The sequence below is a fragment of the Microcebus murinus genome, chromosome 1 (assembly GCF_040939455.1).
Source record: "Microcebus murinus isolate Inina chromosome 1, M.murinus_Inina_mat1.0, whole genome shotgun sequence".
In the NCBI taxonomy this organism is placed as follows: Eukaryota; Metazoa; Chordata; class Mammalia; order Primates; family Cheirogaleidae; genus Microcebus; species Microcebus murinus.
In genome coordinates this window covers 64,527,514-64,549,350 of record NC_134104.1, presented here as the reverse complement: position 1 = coordinate 64,549,350, position 21,837 = coordinate 64,527,514, and the positions used below count along the sequence as shown (strand labels likewise).

General features: G+C 36.2%; 1 protein-coding gene across 1 annotated transcript in view; it reads left to right on the top strand.

The window, feature by feature from the left end:
• Positions 1-21,837, top strand: part of KPNA1 (karyopherin subunit alpha 1) — a 66,328-nt gene that overhangs the window by 4,011 nt on the left and 40,480 nt on the right. The window contains exon 2 of the mRNA XM_012780492.3: positions 8,290-8,423. Coding sequence (XP_012635946.1) covers positions 8,295-8,423 — 129 coding nt within the window. The 5' untranslated portion in view covers positions 8,290-8,294. The remainder of the gene's footprint in view (positions 1-8,289; positions 8,424-21,837) is intronic.

Below are 21,837 nucleotides of genomic sequence, written 5' to 3'. Positions count from 1 at the left end.
ATCACAGGTGTTTATGAAGTCATTATTCAGTGTTTACAATATTATAACTATGTAAATATTCACAGCTGAGCCATGTGGAGTACTATGATATCATTTCCTCTCGAGTTTTGTTTTTCCAGGAGTTGCTATTTTTTTTTTTTTTTTGCATAGTTTCTTGAGACAGTTATCCTGGAACCCTCATCTCTCCTCTTAATGCAATCTGTACTGATTACGTTTTAGGCCTATTTCACAGCTGTTAGCCTGGGATTTCTCTTTACATCATCCTTAAAATTCTCTTTGCTCTTCTCCTGTACTGGATCCTCTGTTTCTTGTCCCATATTTTTGTTCTTGGTTTATGCACTTCTTTGGAGTGTATCCTCTGCTACTTTCTTGAGAAAGGTACATGGGAATTAAAAACTTTGAGATCTTTCATGACTGAAAAAAAATATCAATAATTTGGCTGCGTACAAAATTTCTAGTCTGAAAACAATTTTTACTCAAAAGTTCAAAAATTCTTTGTTATCCTTCCAGTGTTGCTGTTGAAGTCCGAAGCCAGTCTGACTCTTCATTTTTAAGCAGTCTTCCCCTTCTGACCCCCAATCTCTAGACACTTTTAGAATGTTTTAAAGCCTTGAAATTACATGATGATATGCGTAGGTATGAGTCTTTTTTTCACTTAAGGACATTCTGTGGACCTTATAAGCTGGGAATCCATGTCCGTTAGTTTTGGGAAATTTATTATTTGGACATTAGGTAAAAAAGGATTTTAGAATTAATTATGCTTCTCAGTTCTTGACACTCATCACATCGTACAGGATCCTTTTTCTTAAATTTCTGAATCCTGTTTCTGTTATCCCTTCCTGTAGCATTGTGGTTGATACATTCCTTGAGTATATAAGAATCATTGTGAAATATGTAGTGGAGGTGTGTATTTATCAATAATTCCACTTTTGAAATGTATGCAGAGGAAATAAAAACAGTAGTATGTATGAGAATGTTGATTGCAGTGTGATTATTCTAATGAAAACTGTTAGCAACCTAAAAAATGATCACAATACACTGAGAAATGAGAAAAACAGAACACTAACATATAAAAAATCTCAGTGTTGCAAACAAAAATCCAACTTACATTATTCTTTAGACTTTTAGATAATATTTCATAGGTTAAGAAATCAGAATATAAAAGTTTTATGTGGAAATTATCTTCCAAATTTTCTACAAGAAGTAATGTACTAATTATACAGTAAGAAAAACTTTCAAAATTTTTAAAATTTAAAGCTGAAAGTATATATTTACCACAATGAAACTTCTCTGCCTGTCTAAATTATTGAATTTCTGTACTTTTGGTTGGAATTTTTTCAGCTCAACATGCTGTTATTTCATCAGAAGTTCTGGTCTTTATGAATGAAAAAAACTGTATCTTATGTAATAGTTTAATGGGTTTTGTTTTGTATTATTTTTAAGACAAATCTTTTCAAACGATGACATAACATTTTCCTTCGTAGTGGAAAAAAATAAAATTTTTTGCAATTTTTTAATTGCAAAAAATCACTTCTATCCAATTCATATTCATTACTGAATTTAATAAGCCCTGTAATTTATCTGTCTTATGTACGCTATAAGGGTTTTCAAATTAAGAATTAGTATATATAAGATGTACTTTTTCTTCCAAATCATATTAACAATTCAAAGCCAGAAGTTTAATTTTAATCTTCAGTACTAGGCATATAGTGGTCATTCAAGTGCTGTGGAAAGAATGAACAGACTATAAAGAGTTTATGTAAAGAAATAAAATGGTGGACATGATAGAATACTAAAATTATAAGAAATATATTTTTTAAAAGAAATGAACCACAAAGAGCAGGTAAGGAGAGCATCACAGATGATGTCAAAACCTTTTTAGAAGCTGTAAAACAAATGATCAAATGCTGTTTACTAGCAAAATGGAAAATGCTGAAGCCTGAACACCTGCAAAGGGATAGGTCAATAAGAAAGCTGATTTACCCTGCCCATAAGCAGGGAGGCTTCACAGACAGGAGATCCCACAGGTACTATCTCTTAAGGTAGAGTGAGGAGTGGGGCTAAAAACTAGGTTAGTTGAAAGTTTACAAAACAGCAATCACACACCCAGATTTCCTCTCCTCCCCCCATTCTTCCTAGCCAAGGAACATCCTTCTCCAGTCCCTTCAGATGTTGAGAGGATTACTCTGAAGAAACTGAACTAGAGACTCTAAAATGGGTGCTTCAGTGCAGGGGAGTGTGTGAGTGAAGTGCCATATTGAAAACAGGATTATAGGCTGGGTGTGGTGGCTCACGCCTATAATCCTGGGACTCTGGGAGGCTGAGGCAGGCAGATTATTTGAGCTCAGGCGTTCAAGACCAGCCTGAGCAGGAACGAGACCCCGTCTCTACTAAAAAAAAAAAAATAGAAATAAATTAGCTGGACAACTAAAAATATATGTATATAAAAAATTAGCTGGGGATGGTGGCACATGCCTGTAGTCCCAGCTACTCGGGAGGCTGAGGCAGGAGGATCGCTTGAGCCCAGGAGTTTGAGGTGCTAGGCTGACACCATGGCACTCATTCTAGCCTAGGCAAGAAAGCGAGACTCTGTCTCAAAAAAAAAAAAAAAAAAAAAAAAAAAAAGAAACCGAACAGAAAGACTAAGAGATAGAAGATAGGAAAAGAAAATAAAATTTAAACAATATAAGAGTTCCAATACTCAAATAATACAAATTTCAAAAAGAACAAAAAGTTGATGAGGAAGAGATTATCAATGCATCAAATTTTGAATATCTGTTCAGTGAAAGACACCATTAATAGAAAGACAAAATTAACAGAAAGATGGCAGGCTTAGAGAAGGTATTCTCTAAGTCTGCTATCAACAAACCATTCAAATCTAACCTCCACAAGGAACTTCTGCAAACCAGAAAGACAGGAAATCCAAAGGAAAGATAGACAAAGGACAAAATACAGTTATCAAAAAGGAAAATTTGAGTAAATCTGAGAAATGTTCAAATTAATTAGTAATCAGAGAGTATAAATTGAAACAAAAAGATACAACTTTATATCCATCTGACTGACAAAAAATAGAAAGATAAAACCAAGTACAGGCAAAGATGTGGGCAAACAACCACTCACTATCCTGCACTCAATAGGCAACATAAACTAATTCTCCTGTTCTATGCCCTCGGAATCACAATCTTGGGTATATATCCCAGAGAACTCACGTAAGTCCATAAGAATGTACAAGTAAGAGTATATTTACCACAGGGTATATGTGATGTTAGAAATTCAACTATCAATTATTAGGGAATGAAAAGTAAAATATGGTAGATGAACATTATGGAATTCTACATTAGACACAACTATATGTATGTAAAACAAAACAGAAAGATCCCCAAATCAATTTGAGTAAAAAAGTGAGAAGCAGGACCAGATCTGTAAAACACAATAAATAAACAATACATACCCACTACTACATATTTTACAGTTATTCTTATATGCTCAAGGAATGTATCAACCACAATGCTACAGGAAGGGGTAATAGAAGCAGGGCTCAGAAATTTAAGAAAAAGGACCCTGTAGGATACATATTCAAGTCCTGCAGTCAGCGCTGTGGAACCCTGTATGCAAAAAATTGGACCTTTGTATACACAGGTTTTGCATTCCACAAATAATGTGTACTGTATTTTTGATCCATGTGTAAATGGACCCATGTAGTTCAAACCTGTGTTGTTAAAGGCTCAACTGCAATTTAAAAGTGCAAGTACACTGAATGGATGATAGAAATTGTTAGTTTGAGTGTTGAAAGCATTTGTGAGTTCTTGGATACCACAATTTAACAAAAGAAAACCAAGAGTTGTTGGCATTTCTTGTTCTTCCAATTTCTACCTATTCCTTTTGAAGGATGACTGCTCTAATAAAGTGGGATTTACTGCTATTCCTCATCAGTCACACTTTCTGACTTCTGTGCCTTTATTTTGTACTCCTGTCTCTGTTTTGTGAGTTTTTGTCTTTCAACCTCAACTACTGAAATCTTGTCTATTCTTCACAACCTAGCTGAAACATCATCATCTCTATGTAGCCATCCCTGATCACCTTAGAAGAGATTTTTTCTTGAATATTTAGAGTCATTTATAGCCATTTCTTTATTACACAGATATCGTTTGAGTTATGTAAGGACTAGATAGTGGGAAGTATGCTTTTACATGTTACTATTCTTCACTTCTCGAGGTATCATTGTTTCCATTGTGCAGATGAGGAAACAAAGACTCACAGAAGTCTAATATCTTCCATGCATCACTATGCTGAGAAGCAAATTTGAACACAGGGCTTTAAGGCCAGGCTTCATTTTTGAACTTGCATCTTACAACATTTTGACAAAAAAAAAAAAAAAGCAAGTGAATAGTTAATTTTTAGGTAAACATTTCTTTCCTTTTGGATTTTCAAAAAAATTTTTTGAAATGTTTACAACACTTTAGAAAGTGTTAAAAACTGATTCAATAAGGAATAGACAATCTGAATAGACCTATAACATGTGAAGACATTGGATTAGTAGTCACAAAACTACCCACAGAGAAAAGCTTAGGCCCATGTGGCTTCACTGCTGAATTCTACCAAACATTTAAAGAATTTATACTAATTCTTCACAAAGTCTTCCAAAAAATAGAGGGAATACTTCCCAGTGCATTTTATGAAGCCAGTATTACTCTAATAACAAAGCCAAAGAAATCACAAGCAAACTATAGGTCAATATCTCTTATAAATATGAACATAAAAATTCTTAACAGAATACTAAACTGGCTGACTGAATTCAACTGTGTTTAAAAAGATTTATACATCATGACAAGGTAAGATTTCTCCCAGCAATGCAGGAGTGGCTTAAAGTCCAAAAAACAATTAATGTAGTATGTTAGCAAAATAAAAAACAAAAATTGATCTGGGAGCAGCTATTCAGGAGGCTGAGGCAGGAGGATCACTTGATCCCAGAAGTTTGAGGCTGTAGTGCTTGATGACTGCCTGTGAATAGCAAAGTCCAGTCTGGGCAATGAAGTGAGACTCTGTCTCTCAAAAAAATGTCATATAAATATACACAGAAAAAGCATTTGACTAAATTCAGCACCCTTTTATGATAAAATACTCAACAATTAGGAATAGGAGGGAACACTCAACATGATAAAGGGCATTCATGAAAAATCCAAAGGTAACATCATACTTAATTGTAAAAGGCAGGTTGCTTTCCCACTAAGATCTGGAATAAGACAAGGATGTCTGGTCTCTCCACTTTTATTCAACATCGTATTTGAGGCTCTAGTCAAGGAAGTTAGGCAAGAAAAAGAAATATAAAGGCATTAAGATTGAAAGGAAGTGGTAAAGCTATCTCTTTTTGCAGATGATGTGATGTATATCAACTAGAAAAGTAGCTGCACTGGTAAGTTTAGCAAGATTGTAAGATATCAATACACAAAAATTAATTGAATTTCTCTAGATTTGTGATCAACAATCTGAAAATGAAATTAAGAAAACAATTCCATTACAAAGGCATAAAAATAAAATACTTAGGAATAAATTTAACAAAAGAAGTGTAAAACTTATACTCAGAACACTACAAAGCATTTTTCAAAAAAAAAAAAAAAAAAGATCTAAATAGAAAAACATCCCATCTTAATTGAAAGATTTGACATTGTTAAGGTGGGAATACTCCCCAAACTGCTACTCAGGTTCAGCATAATTCCTATCAGAATCCTAGCTGACTTTTTTTTTTTTTTGAGACAGAGTCTCACTCTGTTGCCCAGGCTAGAGTGCCATGGTGTCAGCCTAGCTCACAGCAACCTCAAACTCCTGGGCTCAAGCAATCCTTCTGCCTCAGCCTCCCAAGTGGCTGGGACTATAGGCATGTGCCACCATGCCCGGCTAATTTTTTCTAAAAATATTTTTAGTTGTCCAGCTAATTTCTTTCTATATTTAATAGAGACAGGGTCTCACTCTTGCTCAGGCTGATCTCAAACTCCTGAACTCAAACGATCCACCCGCCTCGGCCTCCCAGAGTGCTAGAATTACAAGGCGTGAGCCACCGCACCTGGCCCCAGCTGACTTTGTAGAAATTGATAGACTAATCCTAAAATTTATAAGGAATTGCAGGGGATCCATAATAGCCAAAACAATCTTGAAAAAAAAAACAAAAAAATTTAGAAGACTCACACACTGATTTCAAAATGTTACAAAGCAGTGGTAATCAAGACTGGAATTGGCACATATAGATTAATGGAATCAAACTGAGAGTCAAGAAATTAAACCATGTACAAATGCTCAACTAATTATCAACAAGGGTGCTGTTATAGTTGTTTGGGCTGCTATAATACACCATAGACTGAGTGACTTATAAACAACAGAAATTTATTTCTCACAGTTCTGGAGGCTGGAAGTTCAAAATCAAGATAACTGGCAGATTCAGAGTCTGGTGAGAGGCTCCTTCTTTTCAACTATCTTTCCCCTGTGTGTTTACATAGCCAAAGGGGCAGGTGAGCTCTATGGAGTCTCTTTTTTTTTTTTTTTTTTTTTTTTTTGAGACAGAGTCTCACTTTGTTGCCCAGGCTAGAGTGAGTGCCATGGCGTCAGCCTAGCTCACAGCAACCTCAAACTCCTGGGCTCAAGCGATCCTGCTGCCTCAGCCTCCCAAGTAGCTGGGACTACAGGCATGTGCCACCATGCCCGGCTAATTTTTTTCTATATGTATTAGTTGGCCAGTTCATTTCTTTCTATTTATAGTAGAGACAGGGTCTCGCTCTTGCTCAGGCTGGTTTCGAACTCCTGACCTCGAGCAATCCGCCCACCTCGGCCTCCCAGAGTTGCTAGGATTACAGGCATGAGCCACCACGCCCAGCCTATGGAGTCTCTTTTATAAGGGCTCTAATCCCATTCATGAGGACCCTACCACCAGGACCTAATTATCTCCCAAAGGTTTTGCCTTCAGACACCTTTACATTGGTACTTAGGATTTAACTTGTGAATTTTGGGAGAGACACACATTGTCTATAGCAGGTGCCAAGATCATTCAGTGAAGGAGGAGTCTTTTCAAAAAATAGTGTTATAAGACAGCTTGATAGCTGTGTGTAAAAGAATGAAGTTGGACTCTCTTACCTCATGTCGTGTACAAAAATTAACTCAAAATGAATCACAGACCTTAATGTAAGGTAAAACCATATAGAACTCTGGGAAGGAAATACAGGGTTAAGGATTATTGGATATGACACCAAAAACATGAACAAGAAAAGAAAAAACATTAATTTGAACTTCATCAAATTAAAATTTTTGTAAGCTTCAAAGGATACCATCAAGAAAGTGAAAAGACAACCTATAGAACATATTTATTTGCAAAGCATATCTGATAAGGGACTTTTATCTAGAATGTATACAGAAATCTTACAACTCTATTATAAAAGGACAAATAACCCAATTTTAAAATGGGCAAAGGATTCGAATAAACTGTTTTGATGGAAGATATAATTACCAAATATATATGTGAGAAAATGCTATTGTCTGATTAGTCATTAGACGATTACAAATCATAACCTCAGTGAGATACCACTTCACATCCACTAGGATGTTTTGAATTAAAAAGTTGTAATAGTAAAATGTTGGAGAAATTACAACCATCGTATACTGCTGATGGAATATAAAATGGTGCAGCCACTTTGGAAAAACAGTTGGGCAGTTCCTCAAGTGACTAAACATAGTGTTACCACATGACCCAGCAATTCCACTCCTAGGTATAGACCCAAGAGAATGAAAACATGTCTACATAAATACTTGACCTCAGATGTTTGTAGAAGCATTATTCATAATAGCTGAAAGGTGGAAACAGCTTAAATGTCCATCAGCTGATGAATTGATAAATAAATTGGAGTATGTATATACAATGGAATATTATTCAGCTATAAAAAGAAATGAAATACTGGTATGTGCTACAGCATGGATAAACCTTGAAAACAATATGCTTAATGAAAGAAACCAGTCACAAAAGATTGCCTATTCTATTCATATGAAATGTCCAGAATAGGGATGATAGCTAAATAATACAGGATTTCTTTTTGAGATGATGAAGTTGTTTTAAAACTCACTGTGGTGATAGTTGCATAAGCTGTGGATGTACTAAAAACTGTTGAATTGCACACATTAAAGTAACCATTTCTGGTATCTTTTTGAGGTGAGTCTGGCCATGTATATGTTTAAAAGGCTAAGCTCCTAGAGTAACAGAGCTTTCTACAGTAAAGTCATCTCTTCTTTCCCCTCTTTTTATTCTTGTAGAAATCATGACCACCCCAGGAAAAGAGAACTTTCGCCTAAAAAGTTACAAGAACAAATCTCTGAATCCTGATGAGATGCGCAGGAGGAGGGAGGAAGAAGGACTGCAGTTACGCAAGCAGAAAAGAGAAGAGCAGGTAAGTCCTTCACTTCTATTCATTTCTTTTAAAGAATTTAAGGTCCCATTTTAAGCCTGAAACTACCATTTTTTGTTTTTAACAATGTTTTGTGTGTATGTGTGTGTATTCCTCCTCCCCCACTATAAAATCAGCCCTTTTGGGGAGTGGGGCAGAAAGGAGTACTGAAAAGTGAAATATAAGAATGGGGAAATCTTTTAGGTTACCATTTTCTCAGTATAACCACTGTTTAATATTTTGGCCTGTGGTTTTTTTGTTTGTTTGTTTGTTAGTGTATTTTATTTTTCTTAAGTTGCAACTTTTTTCCTTACGATTTTTTTTTTACATGTTTGGTAATGAATTCCCAAATGATCAACAAAACATTGCTATTCATTGTAAACTTAAATTTGGAAATTTACAAACATATTCAAAAATAAAGGATAATGAATGTTATAAACCCATCCTTTGGATTCAGTAATTGTCAACAGTTTACCACACTTGTTCATGTTTGTCTTTATTATTTAACATTTTAAAGCCAAATTTCAAAGAATGTGTCTTTTCATCCCTGAATAATTTTGTGTTATTCATAAGGACACTTAGGACATTGATTTTTTTTTTAATCATTTTTAATCTGAGAACATCTATAGGAGCACTTGAGATTTACTCTCACTTTATCTTCCTTTAAAAATGCTAAGGACAAAGTGTTCATCACTTTTGGCAAAGAAATTTGAAGACACAAGGCTTAGGTGGCTTTTTTGTGTGTGTGTTAAGGAGAGACTTTTGAGCCTGAAGGAACATTTGACCATCACATTATAAAAATTTCATAAAGCCAAATGAATGAGTCAAAACCCTTCATAACTGACAAGTAGGTAATTGTAAATATGTTGCAGTTATAGTGAGATATTCTCAACACACACTCTTACTTTGTGAATCACTACATTAGGTAATCCAGTTAGGTGAAATCCAAGAGTACATTACAACCCCAGTATTTTATTTGTTAGGGCTGTAAATGTTTGAGTCACTCTTTATCATCATTATTATTGGCAAGGATAGTTTCTAATATTGCAATAGACTTTAAATTGAGTACAGCAAATTAAATTGTGAGTTCTTGACATTATGCTTTATCATCTTTGAAAGGGACCACTTAATCATAAAACGATGAGTTTCTTGTGGTTTCTTGTCTCTTTATTCATTTCTGTGTCTTACTGGAAATGGATCCTTTTCTTTGGATGAGCTTTTATATTGGCTTCTATTTCTGGAGTAAATTTCCTTTTCTTTTATTCTCAGAAATAACAACAGCATTGTTACATGTTTGTATTCCCTATATAAAAATGAATATCTGTATGTGTGGATATAAATCCATATATAGGTCTGAATATAACTACCAGTCTGGGGATTATATTTGGCATAAAGCCATTTGAAGATGTAGCAGTGGCATTCTGTCATTAACATGGTGTTCATTTTATTCTGTTTCTCCTTGGTGACTGCTGATTTTATATAATAAACTTCATTGTAAAATATTTATAAAAAATAAAATTTTCATATTTAGGTTCCTGCATGAAGCCAAATGCTTTGTATCCTCAGTATTTCAGGTGGCAAGTATAGTCCCATATATATGATATTTGTAGTTGGAAGTTTACCACCTTAATCGCATGAGATCTGAAATTGTGCTAGGGCTTTAATAAGCTTCTGGAACATTACTCTATTTAAACACCTTAATTTTGTCATATGTGTCATCTTGTGTGGGGAGAACTGGTAGAACTAATCAGGCTTCCTAATATCGCAATTGTACTTGTTTTATGCCTAATTTGTAAAATAGTAAACATTAGGAAAATACAGATTCATTTAGGTACTGTTTACCTTTCCACAATTGCTTTGTCATCTATCTGGAAAAGTTACTGGCTTATGCCAGCTGCACAGCTAGATTTGAGAGTAGTATAGGAGTTGTTACTGCCAAGTACATAAAAGGTATCTGCTTCTTAGGGCCATGCTTTTAGTAGACTAGCATTTAATATCTGTTATTTAGGCAGCACTGTAGAAATGACCTCTGTCCAATTGGCGATGACAGACCAAACTAGAGTTTATTTTTGGCAAAACAGTAAACTAGTTGGTGTCATTCTGAATGAGCTAGTACTTGTAATTTTTCATGTATAAGATACATGAAAGATAACACTTTACTGTTAAAATATTTCGAATTAAGTAGACTTTTCCTAACTCAATGTGAGTAGGTAACACAGTGTTGCTAAAAAGTTTGTAAAAAATGATAGTGATGAAGAATGAAAGCCTGCTTGATATTGTTAGTCAAAAGAAATATCTCCTGGAGTGTCCAAATTTATATACTTGTGAATAGCTAACATTTCCTATCAGTTAACGTGGCTGATAAGTCCAGGCAACCTGTAGTCTGTAAATAAGATAGTCTGCAAATCATGAGTTTGTTGGCAATTGTTTTTTCTTTTTAAAAACCTATTTTTAGGCCGGGCGCGGTGGCTCACGCCTGTAATCCTAGCTCTCTGGGAGGCCGAGACGGGCGGATTGCTCAAGGTCAGGAGTTTGAAACCAGCCTGAGCAAGAGCGAGACCTCGTCTCTACTATAAATAGAAAGAAATTAATTGGCCAACTAATATATATAGAAAAAAAAAATTAGCTGGGCATGGTGGCGCATGCCTGTAGTCCCAGCTACTCGGGAGGCTGAGGCAGGAGGATCGCTTGAGCCCAGGAGTTTGAGGTTGCTGTGAGCTAGGCTGACGCCACGGCACTCTAGCCTGGACAACAAGTGAGACTCTGTCACAAAAAAAAAAAAAAAAAAAAAAAACCTATTTTTATTGAGTAATACATGCACAAAGTGGGAAAAGTTAAATAGTGATAAACTATTTGAAACTAAACCAGCAGTTTTCCTGGTTTTATTCTCAAGTAAACCACTTTTAACTTTCTTCAGCATTCAGTGTGGTTGATACTGCTATATTTCTAAGTAAAATGTGTATTAATTACCATATATTTTTGTTTATCAATTGAAAATATCTATTGATGTTCTGTTCTGGTAAGTGAAGATTTGAGTTCTCATACCACTTTTTTCCTTACATCCATCCTCCTAATATAGTTACATTTCAGTATGTAAGCATTATTCATTGTTGAGCTGAGTAGTATGCTGTGGTTATATTTCTTTCCTTTCTTGTACTTTATTTTTTCTGGAGTTAATTGTCTTCACTTTTTACCTGCTTGGCTTTCTTCAAATTTCTGATTATCGTCTCAGCCTCTCCTATAGCTCTTTAAAATTATTATTATTTTTTATCTGATTTTCTATTTGTTAAACTCAGATAATTTATCAGTTCCATTTTTTTCCCCTCTGGAGATCTCCAAGATACTATTTTTTGTCCTTCTGCTCCAATTAGTATTGCTTTTCCTGTGAGCTTGCTGTATAGCTGTAGCCTAGGACATCATTTGCTAGGAATTTTTCATCATTTTTTGGTAATGATCCTCCACTCCCTAATCCTATGTTTTCCTGTTTTTAGATTTACTCCCCCCTTTTTCAAAAGCTCGTTCTTTAGTGGCTTTCTGAAAAAGGGCATATGGGAGACACATTTTTTGAAACCTTGCATGAATGAGTGGCTGAGAATGCCGTTATTCTAAATTTGTACTTGATTGATAGTCTGGGATAGAAGTATATACTGGAAATTATTTCTGTCAGAATTTCAGAATTATTCTTTTCCTATATTATAGCTTCCATAGGCTACTGCAGGTTCTTTGTAATCTTATTTAAGCCCCCCGCCCCCTTTTTTTTAAGAGATGAGGTCTAGCTAAGTCACCCACACTGGTTTTGAACTCCTGGCCTCAAGTGATCTTCCCTCCTTAGCCTCCCAAATTACTGGGATTGCAGGTGTGAGCCACCACGCCTGGCTTTTTTTTCTTTTTTGAAGGCTTTTTGGATGTTTACCTCTAGTTCTAAAATTTTATATTGATATATCTTGGTATTTTTAAATTATTTATTCATTGTGATAGGCTAAAGGAGGGCACTTTCAGTCTAGAGACTACATACTTGGGAATTTTCCTGTGTTAATTCATTGAGAAGCTCATTCCCATCTCACATCCTGTAAGTCAAATGTTAGACTTGTGACGCTGGTTTTCTTAATTTTTTCTCTTCTTTGTTTTTTTTCAAACCATATCCTTGTTTTTGGTCTACTTCCTTATTGCAGCCATCCGTTATGCCTCTCATTTATTTATTCATATACGTGTGTGTGTGTGTGTGTGTATTCCTGAGCCTTACCAGGGCCCTGCATGATTTGTGTAGGCTTGCTTCTCAACAATGTGTCCCCTCCCTAGGCTCTAAGGCTTGATCTTCTTCCACTCTAACTCATACAGCATTTCTCAATCTGCTTTCCATTGCTGTAGATATGGTTAAGGGGTTACATGTGTCTTCTAATTTCTGTGAACATGAGTGTTTTTGTTTCTTGTCCCTCTTGTCATTGTGGGGTGATATTTCTGAGATTAAGGGGATGGGAACACCTGATTCTACTTTGTAAAATCTGTATACCTCATTATATAAGGTAGATTATTATGATGATTATAATTGGCAGGAAAATTTTATTGACTTTGGGAAGAGAGACTGTAAATATGTATTTTAATTCTTTTGTGAATAAGATCTGGACAATTATGTTATAGGATAATATACCTGATATACTGATAGTTCATTACATTTTATTACTGAGTAGTATTCTATTGTATGGATAAACAATTGGTTTATTCATTCACTTGATGGAAATTTGGGTTATTTCCAGTTTTTGGTGGTGAAAAATAAAATTTTGAACACTAATGGAGAACTCATTGTAAGGAGTTATATATCCTTTTCTCTTGGTTAAATATCTAGAAATGATATGGCTGGATTGTGTAGTTGGTGTATACTTAAGAAGCTGTCAACTATTTGCCAAAATGGGTTGTGTTATGTTACCCTCCCACTGGCAGTATATGAGAGTTTCAGTTGCTACACATCCTTGTCAACATTTGATATGGTCATTCTTTTTCATTTTAGCTATGTAAGGGGTATGTAGCAATACTCTATGATGGTTTTAATTTGCATTTACCTAAGAAATTAAGATGTGAGCATCTTTTCTTGTTTAAAAATTTTTATTTTGAATTGACAAATAATTGCATCTATTTATGGGATATTGTGTGATGTTTTAATACATGTACAGCTCAAATCAGGCTAATTGACATATCTATTACCTCACATACTTACCGTTTCTTTGTTGTGACAACATTTAAAATCCACTCTTTTAGCAATTTTGACTTACACATTGTTATTAACTGTAGTCACCATGCTGTATGGTAGATTACCCATGGACATCTTAGGTGCTTATTTGCTTTGTATATACTTTAGTGAAGTTTGTTAACATTTTCCTCATTTTTTTGAGTCATTTATCTTCTAGATACAAGTCCTTTGCAGGATATATGTTTTGTGATATTTTCTTCTATTCAGTGGCTTGCCTTTTCATTTACGGAAGTGTTTTTTGAGAGAAAGTGTTTTTGATTTTGGAGTTCTATGTATCAGTTTTTTTCTTTCATGGATTGTGCTTTTGTGTATCATAACAAATAATCTTTGCCAAATCCAAGGTCACTAAGATTTTCTCTCTTTTTTTAAAGAAGTTGTATTGTTTTAGCTAGGGTAATCCATTTACATTTAATTTTTATTTATTATGTGAGGGATCATTTTTTGCATATCACTATCCAGTTCAAGTGCCACTTATCATAAAGATTATTTTTCCCCAATTAATTGCCTTGGAAACATTTGTAGTTGACCATATCTGTATGAGTCTGTTTCTGGGCCTCTACTACTTTGTTCTATTGTTCTGTTTATCTGTCTTTAATATCACACTGTCTTTTGGTTTTTGGAGACAGAGTGCTACTCTGTCACCTGGACTAGAGTGCCATGCCATCAGCTGCATCACAGCAACATCAAACTCCTGGGCTCAAGTAATCCTCCTGCCTCAGGCTCCCGAGTAGCTGGGACTACAGGTGTGCACCTTCACACCTGGCGAATTTTTTCTATTTTTAATAGAGACAGGGTCTTGCTCTTGTTCAGGCTGGTCTCAAATTCCTGACCTCAAGCCATCCTCTTGCCTTGGACTCCCACAATGCTAGAATTACAGGTGTGAGCCACTGTGCCCAGCCATCACACTGTCTTGATAACTGTAACTTTATGATAAGTTTCAAGTCATGTAGTATTAGCCCTCCAACTTTATTTTTCTTTTTTAAAATTGTTTTGGCTATTGTAGGTCCTTTGCATTTTTATATGAACTTTAGAATTACATACCCAATTTGTGCATGAAAGCCTGCTAGGAATTTGATTGAGATTGGGTTGAATCTATAAATTAATTTGGAGAATTGTTATCTTAACAATATTGAGTCCTCTGACCCAGGAGCAGTCTCTCTCTCCATTTATTTAAGTCCTTTAAAGTCTTTCAGCAATTTGTATGAATAGTTTTAGTGTATAGATCTTGCACATCTTTTGTCAGATTTTTCCCTAAGTATTATTTTGATGCTATTATACATGTTATCTTCTGAATTTCACTTTTCAGTTCATCATTAATATATAGAAACATAGTTTTTGTATATTGATCTCCTAAAGCTTGCTGAACTCACTTATTCTAGTCGCTTTTTTGTAGATTCCATTGTGTATCCTTTCTCACTTCTTTACTTTTAACATATCTGTGTCTTTACATGTGAATTGTGTTTCTTACTGGCAGCATAATTTGTTAAGTATATGTATATTTTTAGTGCTTGCTTCAGGGCTTATCCTATGTATCTTTAACTTACTACAGTATACTTTCCACTAATATTATACCACATCATGTTTCATGGTTTTTACTTCTAAGTATGTGTTATTAAACTCCCACTGATATTTTACTTTAAATTGTCCATTATCTCTTTAAAACAGCTTCATTAAGATATAATTCACGTACCGTACAATTCACCTATTTTAAGTGTACAGTTCAGTGGTTTTTAGTATATTCATAGTTATACAACTATCACCACAACAAATTTTTGAACATTTTGATCACTGCTGAAAAAACCAGTGATGCCTCTTAGCAGTCACTCTCCATTCCATCTGCTCCTTGCTTAACAACCCCCAACTCTCATCTACTTTCTGTCTCTGTAGATTTGCCCATTCTGGACATTTCCTATAAATAAAATGATAATATATGTGGACTTTTGTGATTGGCTTCCCTTAGCAGAATGTTTTCAAGATTCATCCATATTGTAACATGTGTCAGTACTTATTCCTTTTTCCTACCAAATAATATTCCATTGTGCACACACACTTTTTGTTTATTCATTCTGTTGATGGACATTTGAATTGTTTTTACTTTTTTCCTATTTTGAATAATGCTGCTATGAACATTTGTGTACAGGTTTTCACTAGTGTAGATATACATTTTTATTTCTCTTGGGTTTATACCCAAGAGAAATTTACTAAGAGTGGACATGCTGGGTCATATGGTTACTCTGCTTGTAATATTTAGAGTAACTGACAACCTGTTTTCTACAAAGGCTGTACCATTTTACATTCCTGTTAGCAACTTAGGAGGGTTTCAGTTTTTCCACATTGTTACCATTGCTTGTTATTATCTGTCTGTTTAGTTATAATTATCCTTTTGGATGTTAAGTGGTCAACTATCCTTTGAAGATTTTTTTTTTTTAACGTATTATGGGGGTACAAGTGTTCAGGTTACGTATATTGCCCATGCCCCTCTTCCCCCTCGAGTAAGAGCTTCAAGCATGTCCATCCCCCAAACGTTAAACACCTTACTCGTTGTGGTTGTATATACCCATCCCCTCCTCCCCCCTCCCACCCTCCAGACCCCTGATAAATGTTACTCCTGTATGTCCACTTAGGTGTTGATCCGTTAATACCAATTTGCTGGTGAGTACATGTGGTGCTTGTTTTTCCATTCTTGAGATACTTCACTAAGTAGAATGGGTTCCAGCTGTATCCAGGAATATACAAGAGGTGCTATATCACCATTGTTTCTTAAAGCTGAGTAGTATTCCATGGTGTACATATACCACATTTTCTTAATCGACTCATGAATTGATGGGCACTTGGGTTGTTTCCACAGCTTTGCAGTTGTGAATTGTGCTGCTATAAACATTCGAATGCAGGTGTCTTTTTTATAAAGTGACTTTTGATCTTTTGGGTAGATGCCCAATAGTGGAATTGCTGGCTCAAATGGTAGATATACTTGTATCGCTTTGAGGTATCTCCATATTGCTTTCCACAGAGGTTGAACTAATATGCAGTAGCACCAGCAGTGTAGGAGTGTTCCTCTCTCCCCGTATCCATGCCAGCATTTGTTGTTTGGGGACTTTTTGATAAAGGCCATACTCACTGGAGTTAAGTGAGATCTCATTGTAGTTTTGAGTTACATTTCCCTGATGATTAGAGATGTTGAACATTTTTTCATATGTTTGTTAGCCATTATTCTGTATTCTTTTGAGAAGTTTCTGTTCATGTCCTTTGCGCATTTTTGGATAGGGTTGTTTCATTTTTTCTTGCTGATTTTCCTGAGTTCTAAATAGATTCTAGTTATCAGCCCTTTATGAGATATGTAGCTTGCAAAAATTTTCTCCCATTCTGTGAGTTGTCTGTTTGCTCTCTTGAGAGATCTTCGGCTGTGCAGAAGCTTTTTAATTTGATCAGGTCCCATTTGTTTATTTTTGTTGCTGTTGTGATTGCCTTTGGGGTCTTCTTCATAAATTCTTTGCCTAGGCCCATGTCTAGAAGAGTATTTCCAACATTTTCCTCTAGAATTCTAATAGTTTCACACCTAAGGTTCAAGTCAGTTACCCAGCATGAGTTGATTTTTGTGAGAGGTGAAAGGTGTGGGTCTTGTTTCAGTCTTCTACATGTGGCTATCCAGTTTTCCCAGCACCGTTTATTGAATAAGGATTCTTTTCCCCAGTATATGTTTTTGTCTGCTTTGTTGAAGATTAGTTGGCTATATGAGGATGGTTTTATATTTGGGTTCTCTGTTCTGTTCCACTGGTCAATGTCCCTGTTCTTGTGCCAGTCCCAAGCTGTTTTAATGACAATAGCCTTGTAGTATAGTTTGAAGTCTGGTAAATTGATACCTCCTATTTTTTTTTTTTTTATTGCCTAGGATTGATTTTGCTATACGGGGTCTTCTCTGGTTCCATATGAAGCATAAAATTATTTTTTCTGTATCTGTGAAAAATGATGATGGCATTTTGATAGGGATTGGATTGACTCTGTAGGTCACTTTGGGTAGTGTAGACATTTTAAATTCTGCCGACACATGAGCATGGTATATTCTTCCATCTCTTTACGTCTTCTGCTATTTCCTTCTTCAGTGTTTCATAGTTCTCCCTGTAGAGGTCTTTTACCTCCTTAGTTACATATATTCCAGGGTACTTTATTTTCTTTGTTGCTATTTTGAAGGGAATTGAGTCTTTGATTTGGTTCTCACTTTTATTGTTGTTGGCGTATATGAATGCCTCTGATTTCTGTGTATTGATTTTGTATCCTGAGACTTTACCAAATTCAGTTATCAGATCTAAGAGTCTCATGGTTGTATCCTTGGAGTTTTCTAGGTATATTATCATGTCATCATCAAAGAGTGAGAGTTTGATCTCTTCTGCTCCCATTAGGACGCCTTTAATTCCCCTCTCTTGTCTGATTGCTGTAGCGAGGACTTCCAGCACCATGTTGAACAGAAGTGGAGATAGTGGGCAACCTTGTCTTGTTCCAGTTCTAAGTGGGAATGCTTTCAATTTTTCTCCATTCAGTATGATATTGGCTGTGGGTTTGTCATATATGGCTTGTATCATTTTTAGGTAAGCCCCGTCTATGCCTATTTTGTTGAGCATTCTTATCATAAAAGGGTGTTGACATTTGTCAGATGCTTTCTCTGCGTCTATTTAGAGGATCTATATGGTCTTTGTTTTTGCTTCTGTTTAATATGGTGAATTACATTTATAGATTTGCGTATGTTGAACCATCCCTGTATCCCTGGGATGAAGCCCACTTGGTTGTGATGAATTATTGTCTTTACAAGCACCTGGATTCGATTGGCTAGGATTTTGTTGAGAATTTTTGCATCTATATTCATAAGGGATATTGGTCTGTAGTTTTCTTTTTTTGTTGCATCCTTTCCTGGTTTTGGTATCAGGGTTATGTTTGCTTCATAAAATGTGTTGGGGAGGATTCCATCCTTCTCGGTGTTGTGGAATAATTTCTGCAGGATAGGCACCAGTTCCTCTTTGTAGGTGTGGTAAAATTTGGGTGTGAAACCAGCTAGTCCAGGACTTTTCTTTTTAGGAAGGTGTTTTTATTGCTGTTTCAATTTCAGTAGTTGATATTGGTCTGTTCAGAAATTCTATTTCTTCCTGGTTGAGCCTAGGGAGGCTGTGTATTTCTAAGAAATTGTCCGTTTCCTACACATTTTCCAGTTTGTGCGCTTAGAGGCTTTTGTAGTATTCATAAATTATATCTTGTATCTCTGTGGCATCCTTTGTAATTTCTCCTTTATTGTTCCTGATGGAGCTTATGAGAGATTTTTCTTTTCTGCTTTTTATTAGTCTAGCCAATGGTGTGTCAATTTTGTTTATTTTTTCAAAGAACCAACTTTTTGTTTTATTAATCTTCCGTATAGATTCCCTGTTGCCAATTTTGTTTAGTTCTGATTTGATCTTAATGATTTCACTTCTTCTGCTGGGTTTGGGGTTTGTCTGTTCTTCTTTTTCTAGCTCTTTGAGATGATTCATTAGGTTGTCTATTTGTGATCTTTTCGACTTTTGGATATAGGCATTTATGGAAATAAACTTTCCTCTCAGGACTGCTTTAGCTGTGTCCCACAGGTTTTGATAACTTGTGTCTCCTTTGTCATTTAGTTCAAAGAATCTTTTGATTTCCATCTTGATTTCCTCATTTATGAAGTGATCATTCAGTAGAAGGTTGTTTAGTTTCCATGACTTTGTGTAGAAATGAGAACTCTTGTTAGGATTGATTTCTACATTTATTCCATTGTGGTCTCAAAAGATACATGGTATAATTTCTATTTTTTAAATTGTTTGAGACATGCTTTGTGTTCTAGGATATGGTCAATCTTAGAGAATGACCCATGAGCTGATGAGAAGAACGTATATTCAGTGGTTTTGGGGTAGAATGTCCTGTAAATGTCAGTCAGGCCCATTAGTTCTAGGGTTCTGTTTAAGTCCACTATTTCTTTCTTGATTTTCTGTTTGAAGATCTGTCCTGTGCTGTCAGTGGGGTGTTAAATTCTCCAACTATTGTGGTGGTGTTGTTTGTCTATTTGTTTAGATCCAGTAGAGTTTGATTTATGAATCTGGGTGCAGCAAGCTTGGGTGCATATCTGTTTACAATTGTTATGTCTTCTTGTTGAACTGTCCCCTTCAGCATTATATGGTGACCTTCTTTGTCTTTTATTACTTTTGTTGATTTAAAAACTAAGTTATCTGTAATCATCACCACCATGCCAGTTTTCTTTTGGCTTCCATTTGCTTGAAATATTGTTCTCTACCTTTTTACCTTTAGTCTATATGCATCCTTGCAGGTTAGATGTGTTTCCTGAAGGCAGCAGATACTTGGCCTGTGTTTTGTTATCCATTCAGCCAGCCTATGTCTCTTGAGTGGGGAGTTCAAGCCATTCACACTTATTGAGATAACTGATGGGACAGATTTCCATTCATTATGTTGGGTTGAACTTGTTGCTTTCTTTTCTCTCTTGAGCCATTGTAGTATCTGGGCTTTGATCTTCAGCTTTGAGTAGATTTACATTCATCAGTGTTTATCGTGCTGATCCATGGGTAACACTGTTTTGAGTACTTCTTGAAGAGCTGGTCTTGTCTTGGTGAATTCCCTCAGTTTTTGCTTATCTGAGAATGTCTTGATTTCTCCTTCATATACAAAACTTAGTATTGCAGAGAATAAGATTCTAGGCTGGGCATTGTTCTGTTTCAGAAGAGTGAGAATGGGGCCCCAGTCTCTCCTTGCTTATAGAGTCTCAGTAGAGAAGTCTGGTGTTATTCGAATTGACTTTCCCTCATATGTTACTTGCTTCTTTCGTCTTACAGCTCTTTTAGAAGGGCCTCTATAGTTGATATTTTGGTCAGTCTGATGACTGCATGTCGTGACGTCTTCCTGTTTGCATTGAATCTCCCAGGGGTCCTCTGAGCTTCTTGAACTTGTATATCGAGATTTTTAGCAAGGCCTGGGAAATTTTCTTCTATTATATCTTCAAATAGCTTGTCCAACCCTTGAGTGTTATCTTCTTCCCCTTCTGGTAACCCTATGACCCTCACATTAGGTTTCTTCACATATCCCACATCTCTTGTAGGCTTTGCTCTTTTCTCATATTTCTCTGCTCTATCTCTGTGACTGATTTATTTAATTGGAAGGTGTTATCTTCAATCTCTGAGATTCTTTCTTCTGTTTTATCTACCCCATTCCTGTAGCTTTCCACTGTATTTTGTAGTTCCCTGAATTGATTCTTCATTTCCAGGAGTTCTGTTAAACTTTTCTTCATTGTATCAATTTCTTTAGTGAATTTTTGTTCCAGGTCCTGGAGTCTTTTTGTGTTTTCTTTGTGTTGGTTTTTGAGTTGTTCTTGCAGGTCGTTGAATTTTCTTATGATCCACATACGAAATTCATCTTCTTTCATTTTGGTTGGTGTCCGTTCTGAGGGGCTGATGCTCCTCTTTGGGGGTGTGGTTTCCATTTGGTTCTTCATATTTCCGGAGTTCCTTCACTGATTTCTTCTCATCTTGGTCAGTTGTTGCTTCTTTCCTTTAGGTTTTCATTTGGGTATTGACATGCCTTGTTCAGTCTCTGAGCCAGTAGGTGGTGTTTGTGGGTGAGATTCGACCATACCTTGTATGATGAGTCAGTAGGTGCCGTGAAAAGGGTATGCAGAATGTCCTCCCTGTCAGTAGGTGGCGCTTGCTTGGAGGGACAGGCTACGCTGTTGTTTTTGTGTCCTGTGACCAGTTCTTGTTCCTTTAGAGAGGCACTCTAGTGCCTCAGGTGGTCAGTGGGGCCCTGGGACTTCCAGGTGTGTCCTTTTCTCCCCCTCAGTGAGGGTTGGTCTTGCAGTGAATCTGGGCATAGCTGGGTTGGGGAAGCCTGCCCTCAGCACCACAAATGCCATTAGCAGGGGTGAAAGTTCTATTCTCTGCTTTCAGGAAAAGCTGTCAGGGAGGGGCTGGAAGGCACCACTCAGTCAGAAAGTCTGTGTGTGGGATGGGGCTGTCTGAGACCTGCAGTCTGAAGCAGGCCTCGCTTCTTTCCTCCCTCCCGGACTCTGCGGATACTCCTGGGCCTCTGCCAGCAGGCCAGACCTCACGCCACTGGGTTTGCCCTGGCTGCCATGCCGGCCAGGATATTCCCTGCGCAGTCACGCCACCT